Source organism: Danio aesculapii, chromosome 20 (genome assembly GCF_903798145.1).
Source record: "Danio aesculapii chromosome 20, fDanAes4.1, whole genome shotgun sequence".
In the NCBI taxonomy this organism is placed as follows: domain Eukaryota; kingdom Metazoa; phylum Chordata; class Actinopteri; order Cypriniformes; family Danionidae; genus Danio; species Danio aesculapii.
Window position 1 is genome coordinate 6282339 of NC_079454.1, and position 12364 is coordinate 6294702.

Genomic DNA, 12364 nt, shown 5'->3' on the forward strand with positions numbered 1-12364 from the left:
ACCCTGGTTGCCACCCCAAAATTTTATTTGCTGCTGGCAGTTCCTGATGCTGGTTGACATCTCATTTGTCTGAAGAAGTTTTTTAATAAGCTGTTTTCAAGTCAGTGACGAGCCGAAGATAAGAGCATAGTTTCAAGTAATACAAACAGTGTTGGGCAGTAGCGTCACTTCAAGTAGTGACGCTACTATCTTAACTACATTTCTCAGTAGTGTAGCGGTAGCCTCACTACTTTCTAAGTCAAATAGCTTTTCAGTATCGTAGCTTTTACTTTAAGCAAGTAGCGCAGTAGCATCCACAAAAGCTACATTTATCGATCGCAGATCAATAAGGGATGGCACTGACATTCACAAAGTTGTGAAACCCGTGTCTACCCGATGAAAGTAAATCCATCTACTTTTTCCTGTTTTTCGGTGGTGCATTCCTGACACCTCTCACTCTGGTCGGTGACGACGCCAAACAATTATTAGTATGGGTAACACGAGAAACTTGCTTAATGGAAAGATGACTGAGGGGGAGGAGTTATTTGTGAAGCAGGATTCCTCGTGACCATACCTCGAGAAGTACATGTTAACATGGAATATTTTGATGCTGTCCTCAAAAATACTTTAATTTAAGTAATTTATAGTAAGTACACTGCAAAAAAATCCATAATTTTACGGTTTATTTTTGGCAGCTAGGGTGCTGGAAAAAAAACATAAAATAACGACTGTTAAATTACAGAAATTTACTGTAAAATAATGGACGATAAATTGCAGAAATTTACAGTAAAATAACGGACATTAAATTACAGAAATTTACTGTAAAATAATGGACGATAAATTGCAGAAATTTCCTTAAATTTAAATTCCTGGTAAATTTCTGTAGTTCAACCTCTGTTATTTTACAGTAAATTTCTGTAATTTAACGGCTGTTATTTTACAGTTTATTTCTAGCACCCCAGCTGCCGAAAATAAACTAAAATTATGGATTTTTTTTACAGTGTACTATTGAACTACACAATAGTGAAGTACTCAAATTAATTTGTTGTGGTACTTTTTTATTAAACATATATATATATATATATATATATATATATATATATATATATATATATATATATATTATAGGTAGGCATTGATAAGATTATTTAAAGATTTTTTTTTATAGATTAATCTCACTGTAATCTTGGAATCAATCTAGATTAAAATAGCTCAATTGAACTCTGCCGAAGGCATTAACAATATGTGTGCTACCCGAATAATGACTAATAGTAGGTCTTTGAGAACGGGTTTCTCAAGCCAGGTGGCGCATTAGACCAGGGGCTCATCTCTTGTTTCCAAAATGCATCACAAACTGCTTGAGAAACTGTTCTACTTTGAAAATTGGTGATGAAAATAAATTATGTTCAATAAGATGCACTTGTGTTTACTAACTGTTTATTCAGTTACACATGAATTTTGAACTGTAAACTTACATAAGCTCGAAACAGCAATTTTTGATTACCTTAATCCGACTAAAGTCATAACTGAACTAAACAGAAATGGAATTAAGACATGTGGAGTATGCATATATTAGTGGCATTATTAAAATAAACACTGCAATCAAACTACTACTGTCATGTAGGACTTTTCACCCATATTTACCGATAAGATCCAAACACGCAGTTGTCGGTAAAGGACCGCACACACACCACAAAATGCAGAAGTTTTTTCTTTACATTCAGCATGCGTTATTAAATTCCATAACACTCTCACCAGTCCTTACTCCTTATTTGCGTCTAATACCCCAGTTTGACACGGGAGCATGAATGAAATTTTCATAAGTTAAAGTGAAACTGCCGAACTGCAGTTAAAGTCACCCAAAATTACAGGAAACTCCAACACAATCTCATGGCAATTTGTAACTTTTTGATTTAGTGGCTAATTCGTATTAATTCTTACAATCTAATTCATACAATAAAGTACGATTTGCTCATCCCCCAATGACGGTTCTTCTCAGTTTAGTCCCTTTATTAATCTGGGGTTGCCACAGCGTAATAAACCGCCAACTTATACAGCATATGTTTTACGCAGTGGATGCCCTTCCAGCTGCAATACATCACTGGGAAACATCCATACACACTCATTCACTACGAACAATTTAGCTTACCCTATTTTATATACCAATATATATATATATATATATATATATATATATATATATATATATATATATATATATATATATATATATATATATATATAAATTTTACAGTACTCAAATCATTTCATTTCATAACTTCGCAATGGGTTTCCTCAAACAGTTTGAGTTAACTTAACTTATAAGGTTTTAGAGTGCATTAGACATTTAATGAAAGGTCTGTGGTCGGCATGGTCTGAGGCTGAGACTACCCCTCTGAAGGGAATCCTTTTACAAACTTGCCCATTTTCATTTGATCAGAGGAGAATTGATCTCCTGATTGGGGAGAATGGAATGTGATGGACAGTGGACATGAGCAAACTTCCATGACAAACTTCCATGCAGGTGATGAGGCAAACATGTTTAATTACAAATCATAGACACGTTTAAGTTGTTTTGCGTATTAATTTGGTGCTGTGCAAAGTACAAAGTTTATATTTGTAAGTGTAAATATCAGTTTTGTGAAAAGAACAAACGTTAGTGACGTATGCATCTTATTTTACACAAAAACTGCAATTAAACGTAGGTATTAGCGATAAAATGTAGCCAGAGGGAAGTATTTCCTAAGAGCTTGTGTTGAATAAAATGGTCATCGCATTGATACGTTTAATCAAAAACAAACAAAACAACACTGAAAAAAAAACAGACATTGATTATCACAGAACTGAAAAAAGAGTCTGAATGGATAAACGTGAAACCAGCTTGCCACATACTGCGGCTACTGAGAACAGATTTCTAAACGTAGTCAATTCGCGAAAGGTTCAGACGATGCCCCAACGGCGCGTGGACTTCAGCAGCACCTCCACTGTTTACCTCACACACAAAGGGTCTCTGACGCGTGGAAAATGGTGCAGCTGGCAAAAGGCGGAGTGATGTGGAACTCTTAAGTGCCATGAAGAGACCGAGGCAGATGCATGCGAGTCTAGCGGCAGCACAACCATCCTTCTACACGCCTGTGAAGATGATCTCATGCCTGCACCCATTTACCTCCCTGTCACGTTTAAAAAGAATGACTTCCGGGAAAACAGCATGCCTCAACACTTACGCCGCATCTTTCTGAATTGTTTTTCGCCTTTCTTCAGCAAACGCGACCATATCATGAATTAAACTGCAATTCAAAATGAAATTTCCAACGGAAAACCCGAGGAAACCGGGCAACTGGAACCCTCCACCTGGTAGGTGCATTTACTTTCCAAAATGTCATTGTCATACATGCGTTATTGTTCATCCTGCATCTTAGACAGAAGTTATTATGAGCATAACGAAGCATACACGCGCTCTGACAGCCAGTTGTCATGTTGAGTGATTCGGGAACCCAACAAATCCCATTAAAAGCACTTTAACCAAGATGCGCAAAATGATGATGGAGTACCAATGGGTGAGGTAGTTGACTTTGATCAGTTAGTGGTGCAATATCAAAGGTTTAACGTCTAAGTTGATTGTAATAACGCATCTCTTTCTGTCCGCCTCAATTCTTTAGTGGACACCTTCATTAAGATTCACATCCACGCGCTTCAATCAAAACAGCCTGATGTTTGAGAGGTCTTCCTCAATCACGACGCAATCAAGAGACCTTTATGGCTGAGGTTTACTATAATACTTTAGCAAGATGTGAGAGGAATAAGCCATGCCACTTCTTTATAAGTCTGTATGAGCAATAAAACGCACAATTTAAATATCTTCAGCTATTCCATTACGCGTCTACAAGACTCCGAGTACTATGCAGAGATACGGGGGATGCATAATGAAACGTGGGAGACACACGCGCATTACCTAATCTTACTATATGAACAAATCACATCTAGGCTACTCACGACACTGGCTTACGTTGCTGATTGGGTGATCAACATTTACTTTGTGATCTTCAAAAAAGAAGAAGCTTAATTAGCTAGTTTTATACATTTGGGAATTTAATTTTTTTTTTTTTTTTAACAAAATTTTTCCCTAATTCATTTATTGCAACTATGAATAGTTTCCAAGTCATTTTGAATTATATTTCAATCGATATTTAAATCAATTATGGTAGGCTAATTATAAGTGTAGTAATTTGCCTTGGGGGGGATCTAAAGAAAGGTTCAAAACGGCTTGTAAACAAGCGATCGGATTGTCACAGGGAATTATTGCGGTCATGCTGCAGGGACTGTCCACATAAACAGCTGTGCAATACTACATCATATTGCAGGTGTTGGCATTGGCTGACTAGAAGAAAGTTGAGGGAAATTGTTTTATCTGTTAATAATATAGCATATTAATATAAATATTAAAGCATAAATGTAAATTATTTTTTAGTTGCTTTTTTTATCCGGTTATGTGTTTGTGAATGTAGCCAGTTTGAAACACTAGCTTATCTTGCTCCACCCAGTACTGCTGCTTTCTACAGTAATAGGTTTTTCAAAGCCAACAAAAGTGTGTATGTGTGGGTGGGGGTGGTGTATGCAGCAGTGATCAGAGGCTTTATTTGGATCCATGCACCGAGAAACAACTCCTTTTCTAAAATGTGTTTACATTCATTTAAAATCACTGTCACAATGAAAGTAAAATGAACATAAGAGGGAAACAAACCCTAAACTCAAAAAGAAAAGTATTTGATATACAGTCAATCCGGATTCTGACTTAAAGTTACTTTTATTCAACCAGTAAGTTTGTATTTTCACCAGAAATGAACCCCCTATATATATATATATATATATATATATATATATATATATATATATATATATATATATATATATATATACTTTTATTTCCTATTCAGTCCTTGCAGTAGATAAATGACTTTGGAAATCACTGGTTTGCAACGCAACAGAAACATGACTGTTATTACATGACAGTGTACAGCAGGAAAGAAATAAAATGCAAAAAAAAATCTTATTAGTGAATTTAGAATTTCAAGACTCAAAAAGATTGATCAGATACAGTTAAAGAAGCCAAAAATGCCTCTCTGTTATTTTCGGCATCAGGGCTGTGAGTTCATACGGTATTGTCGCAAACTCATCTGTCAGTTGTTATAAGCCAACCAAATGACTGTAGATTCCGTCATGAAGAGGCTGTGCGTCCTGCTTTCATCCTCAGGAACTATGACCAAATCTACAAAAGGTAAAAGAAAATATGACCTACAAATAAAGATTCTCTATTTTCGTTTTTATGATGCCTTGAAGAACAACATCTATGGAAAAGGGGTTATATGTCTTTAGATTGCTTTTTTAGAATATATCTTTTCATTAGGCATGGTTGAGAAAACCAAAATGATCTTTTTCTACATACCGTCACCTTAGAATAATAAGGTTCCATCTGCATTCTGAATGATTTTGAGATATTGAGCTTCAACATTTTTGCATTTCATAGCAAAGTCTGTGTGTAACATGTTTTTTAAAATAAAAAGTCTTAAAATGTAAAAAACTTATAAAAAACGTCCCATAATGTAAATAAGTTGCCATTTAATAAGAATATGTCAATAACTCAATTTTGACAAAAATGTCTGATAGAACCTTATAATTCTAAGGTGACGATACCCTAACGTTTGAAACATTTATTTTCAATAAGATAGCAGTTTTTAAATCTTTTCGCTTTAATATCAAGGCATCTTCATTAAAAAGGTATATATTCTTTACAATAAACAGTTTTAAGAACTGTTTATAAAAATTATACACTGTACAACCGTGCTTTTGACACAAGCTGTGTAATGTATGGTAACAATGCAGGATACAGAAATTGATCATTTGTATCTCAATAGGCATGTGCCGGTATCACATTTTCATGCTGCGATTAATTGATTGAGCTTTTATCACGGTATACGGTATTATCACGATATTGTAATTTTTCTAGAGAAACAGGTAAAAAAACACAAACTTCAGTTTCGTCAACTTAGTAACTTTAATAACTTTTTAATTAACTAAAAGTACTTCAAACATTTAAATACAAATAAATATAAATAAAACAATACACAATATAAAAGTAAACTTGAGCAATTATATCAAAGTGAATGTGCAAAGGGAAACCGTCTTCGATCAGCAATCCCTCTGCATTTTTTTGGAACCCAAAATATTTCCAAACCTCTGACTTTACCCTTTTTGAAGGGGGATAAATTGTCGGCAGCGTTCCTCCTTCCGCCATGCTTCTTCTTCGTGTGAGGATTAGAGAGCGGTGGCAGCGGCGGCGCGCACTGTGTGCACACAGTGCTTCTACATGTGGGGATTGTTTACATCAGAGTGCGGATCAGTTCTGCGCAGCATATACGCAGTGTTTCTTCAAGCGGTTGATGGAAAATAAGCTGAAGGGGGATAAATTGTCGGCAGCGTTCCTCCTTCCGCCATGCTTCTTCTTCGTGTGAGGATTAGAGAGCGGTGGCAGCGGCGGCGCGCACTCCGTGCACACAGTGCTTCTACATGCGGGGATTGTTTACATCAGAGTGCGCATCAGTTCTGCTTGATGGAAAATAAGCTAAGGCGCGTTCTAAGAATATAAATTCGGATCTATTATTTTTCACGGTATTTTGAAGTGCCCGCGATAACAATATCGTGCATATTCATTACCGTGATTTATCGCATTACCGAATACCGGCACAAGCCTAATCTCATGTAATCCGTCATAGCGGACAACAACTTGTGCACCATATGGGACAGTTGATGATATTGCAACTGTAAGAGTAACATGTTATTTATTTCATATTTTTGCTTTCTCATAATGTTATGTCACTTTTGTGAACCCTAACAAATAAGCTCTTCCATACACACCATTCACACACCTTTACATATACACACAAAGCGAATGAGAAGTGTTTATGTTGCTATGTGGAATTATACAACAGATGAAAAGGTTTATGAAGCTAAAGCGCCAATACTTTTGCTTTTATGTTGTATTTCGAGGTTTGTTTCTGTTCTTGCTTTCTGGAGGTCAAATTCTAGTCACGACTTAAAGACAAGTTATAATAAACAAAAAATGTTCACAACACAATTCTCAATGTTTTTTAGAGACAACTTAATTGTTCTATGTTCAATCAACTTAAAATTGTAAAGAAACATTAAGTTAACTTCGGTTTGCGTTAAGATGACATGAAGGGATTGTGTGGAACCCAGCATTTTTTATAGTGTGTATGTTGATATCCAAACTGCAAGAGTCAAAATAATCATCACTGCAAAACAAAACTTCTTAGGAACCCTTCTTTTTAAAAGTGTAACCTACAATAAACTTATTTTTTTGTTGTTTAGATTTTTGTTTAGAATTGTACAATAACCAACATTGTCCAATGCTGTAAATTACACACTCATATTGTCTCTCTTTCCAACAGTGCCAGTGCAGACCAACCTGGTGCCACCAAAGAAGGTCCAGCCAGGGATGCTGCAGTCCAGCTTGGTGCAGGCCAGCGTGGCCACCATGCAGAACCCTATGGGCTGCTCATTACCTCGGCTTTCGGTCTCTCGACCAGCTAGTATGGTGGCCAGCATGGAAGCAGTGGCGGATGGTTCAGCCCTCCTCACTGTCATGAAGTGGAAGACCGTGCTTGCCGTGTTTGTGGTGGTGGTAGCCTACCTGGTCGCCGGCGGTCTGGTCTTCAGAGCTCTGGAGCAACACTTTGAGCGCTACCAAAAAGACTCGATCACTTTGAAGAAAGCCGCCTTCCTGCTGAAGCATCCCTGCGTGACCCCTGAAGAGCTGGAAGAGCTCATCAAGGTAAAACTGTTGCTCATCTGTAGTAGACCTCAGGCAGCCTCCCTTGTGGGATCTCAGATCAAGCGTAACAATATAGCTTCATAGATCTGTCTGACATGTGAGCTTCCCTCATGCAATAGACCGGGGCACAGCGGTTGAACAGAGCTAAATAGAGCGGCCGACAAAAATAAATGTAAAAATATCAGAGCAGACTGTCATAGAAGACTTATAACAGCAAGCCAGTTGGTGTAGAAGTAATGTATTTGATGAATAGTGCCCGTGATGCCTGAAATCTATCTGTTATTGATTTGTTGAAGCGAAGTCCATTCTGGTTTCTGATAACTGGTTTCTAATAACTCTCATTTGCAGAAATGGCTTCATAATTGAAGGGAAAACACTGCAAACGTTCAGTCTCTGAAACCCTAGTTATGTTTTTGGTCACGTTTTGTCAAATTCTGCATTATCAAGAACGGTCTATCCCAGACATTGAATTTTATACATTATTTCGTCCAAGTCATGGAATATCAGAGACTTTTTTGTCACGTTAAATGTTAGTTTACATTTATTAAAATGGAAATTGTAAATGCTTTACAGTGTTTCCCCTAGGTTTACATTTTTTAAGGGGCTGCGGCACAACGCGGCACGACGCAACATGGCTGTTCAGACTCACACTGACACAAGGAGTCATTGTCTTTTAATGACAGCAGTAAATAACTGAACAACAGTTTTAACTGTACAACCGTTTGTAAATTATACATTTAAATTTATTTTATATCTTTTTTATTCACAAACTGTGCAGCTTTTGTCACTGCAGTGTATCTTTATGGGCTTCTGGAAGAACATTTCCAGAGCCTCTTAGTAAGGAAATTCAGAAATGTCTGGCCCATGTATTGAGACATTTATTAATTATTCATTCATTTTCTTTTCGGCTTAGTCCCTTTATTAATCTGGGGTCACCACAGCGGAATGAACCGCCAACTTATCCATTTATTTTACGCAGCAGATGCCCTTTCAGCCGCAACCCATCTCTAGGAAACATCCACACACACTCATTTACACTCATACACTACGGACAATTTAGCCTTCCCAATATACCTGTACCGCATGTCTTTGGACTGTGGGGGAAAGCGAAGCACCCAGAGGAAACCCACGCGAACGCAGGGAGAACATGCAAACTCCACACAGAAACGCAACTGACCCAGCCGAGGCTCGAACCAGCGACCTTCTTGCTGTGAGGCGACAGCACCACCTATTGCACCACTGCATCGCCATTTATTAAACATGTCTCTTATAAAAAATTTGATGTGAACATGGCCAGAAGCAGCTTTACAGAAAATAATTCATCCATTCATTTTACTTCAGCTCAGTGCCTTATTTATCAGGGGTCACCAAAGCAGAATGAACCGCCACAGAAAAATGACAAACAATGCAATTTGGAAACCTTGCAAATGATGAAAGAGAAAAAATGAGATAAAATGCACATCTATAAATCCAATACTTGTTTACTAAATAGAAATAGGCCCATAAACTACTTCTAATAGCAATGAGTGTTACAAAAAGTTATATTATTAAATATTTATGTTAAAAAAGATATCTAATAATTCCAGCCAGCTTTTAGTGGACTTGCAATATTGTCAAAACACAGAACTTTCAGTTCTTATATGTAAAAAGGCCTAAATACATGCAGGACCAATATTTTACTCGCCTCCAACTATTGACAGCAGATCTGAGAGAAATAAAGAAGGATTTGCACTCGCGATATCTTTACTGCTCTATTCATTTAACCTAACAAATGTAATGCTTAGACCATCATTGCTCCTCTCGCAATCTGTTCTCTTGCTCATTCACTCTTGTCGGATTGATTTCCAGGTATTTTTACTAATTTTTGGGGATCACGAGCCAGTATGAATTTGCGGAAGACACGCAGAGCTTCCAGGAGAGGTCATAACTAGACACTAAATAGAGGAGATAGCTCCACTCGCATCACAGCATGGGATGTGTGTGACGTATCTGAAGAGCGGGGAGGAATGCGGGACGTATTTGAGGACCGGGCGGGAGACACACGATTTCTGGGAGATTATTTGTTTGCGGGCATCCAATAGTCTCTATGCATTTGCTGGAGATTCCCGGAACTTCCAGGAGACTTGGGATGCTGCTGTGACGCGAGCGTAGAACAGAAGTGACATGCTGTTGTGTAAATAAGATATTACATACGTCTATTTAGCTTGTTTATTAAATAAAGTTGTGATTTGGTGCTATATAGATAATACAATTAACGTAACTTCAAGGGCGGGGCGGGGCGCCCCCCTAAAATAATGGTAGGGGAAACACTGCTTGGTGACATTTTATCACATTGTTTCATACATTTTGCCTGTTGTTTTAGTTAGCTGTTTTTTTGCACCCTGTTTTCCTCTTTGACTGGCAGTCGCTCAAATCAAAGGCAGTCATCAGGCTGTATCTGTTAACCTATTTATGGTTTTTGAGTTTTTTATGCTGTGTTCAGACTGCCCAATATTTTTGTAACTGTAACTGTAGTCACTGTGTCAGATAATTGAGTTTTGATTCTTTAATTCTTGTCATGTGGACCGGACAAAATGTCAAGCTCATGTTGATTCCAACACAATCTCACGGCAATTCGTAACTTTTTGATTTAGTGGCTAATTCGTATTAATTTGTACAATTTAGTACGATTTGCTCATCCCCCAATGATGGTTGGGTTTAGGGGTGGGGTTAGGTGCCACGCCTCCTTTTTAAAATCGTACAATTTCGTATGACTGAACTCGAATAAATTCGTATGAATTAGCCACTGAACTGACGAAACGTAAAATACTTACGCTTTCTCGTGAGATCAGGCTGGTTGATTCCCATCAAACTCATGTTAATTTCCATGCCTCAACCTGCGTTATTTGCGAAAAATAAAACACATTGCTCCGGGTTGAATTTATTGCACATTTCAGAAGACAATTCCACTAGAGGGCGCTGTGTACATTTGCAAATCTGCCGAGTTCAGACTGTACGATTTTCATCGTGTCGTGTCACAGATGTTTTAACACTGCATGACTATCTGGGGTAGCATTCTGCTGGTGCTGTGTTTACACTGCAGGATGGATCGGCGACAGGGGGTTTACACTGCATGACTTTACATTAGTAGAATCGCTGACAATGTTGTCTCGGTCCACAAACAACATCTCACAACCAAACTCACAGGAGAAGTGACATGGAAACTACGCGAGGTCACGTAGTATATCTTTTTTCATCAACTACATAATGAGAGCCTTTAGTGGGGTAGAAAATGTACTTATTTTGCTCACCTGGCTTTTGAATGTTCCTCTCAAACCACTGTTTTTTCGAGCCAGTTGTGGTATTGCTCAGATATGTATTGCTCAGATGACTTCAAAAAGACACGGGTGCTGCTGGCCAAATTTGCACTAGTTTTTCCTCCATTTCTTGGACCCATTTAACTTCTCCCCCAACCTCCCGCAGGCCTGCAGATATCAAATAAAAATTAGACATGTTAGACTTTCTGTTGGGACATCGTGAAGCATACCAAATGCAGAATCAGTTTGTTGTCCTATATATATGACACATGAGATAAAGTGTTCGATTGATTTGAGTAATCAGTTCTTGAATCATAACATCTTGAGATATATATGAATCTTCAAGTTAAACGGTTCATGCTAAAATTGTGTAGTCTGAACCTGACACACAGCTGTCTTTGATGTTGCAGGTTACGATGGAGGACAGAATCTCTTTTCTAGGTCTTTTTGGTGCCATACGATAGGGGTCATTTTCACTTTCATTTCTTAATGACAGGAATATCCATTTAGATGAACTATCCTCAAACCTACTTTTATCTTCTCAACACCCAACATTGTATGATAAAAGCACAAATATCATGAACTATAGTTAACCCGAAAGTTTACTCAGCGTCAAGTTTTTATGAGTTCTGTTCAGTGTTAGTCTGTAGAACCTTTAGAGAAAAAACCCATAATGTAATTCAGATCAAATGGTTGGGAAGTGGGTTTGTAATTGAATGTGACATTTTGATGTTTTGGTGAACTATCCATTTAGGCCCAAAGAGATTTGGGTCTACCTTAACTCAATATTTTTTTTGTAAAACTGTATAAAGAATCAAATTATATATCTAATATATATATCTAATATATATCAGTGCAGTGCAGTGAGGTTTGTGGCTGGTGAGGCACTGACACTGTCAAAAGTCAGATTTACAAACATGTCGACCCGATATATTTGCCAACTACTGATTGTGTATCATATATCATATCAGCATTCTTTCTATACACATAGCGGGTACATATTGGGCCAAAGAAGAATGAAAAATGTATAGCGATTAAATATGCCTCCCTAAAAACACCCAGCTGGATGTTACATACAACTATAACAAGCGACACAAACAGCACCATGGTGGATGTGCTCTTTCTCATTCACACACACATACAAATAACACCTAGGCAGATAAGCGTGCTCTCTTGTTTGCTTGCTCTTTCTCTCTCTCTCTCTCTCTCTCTCTCTCTCTCTTTGTCATTCACACACACA

General features: G+C 37.6%; 1 protein-coding gene across 1 annotated transcript in view; it reads left to right on the forward strand.

Annotated features, from left to right (window-relative positions):
* Positions 1 to 2918: 2918 nt before the first annotated feature.
* The window catches only part of kcnk10a (potassium channel, subfamily K, member 10a), a 37252-nt gene continuing 27806 nt past the window's right edge, over positions 2919 to 12364 (forward strand). The window contains exons 1-2 of the mRNA XM_056481481.1: positions 2919 to 3333; positions 7446 to 7828. Of these exons, the coding sequence (XP_056337456.1) occupies positions 3279 to 3333; positions 7446 to 7828 (438 nt within the window). The 5' untranslated portion in view covers positions 2919 to 3278. The remainder of the gene's footprint in view (positions 3334 to 7445; positions 7829 to 12364) is intronic.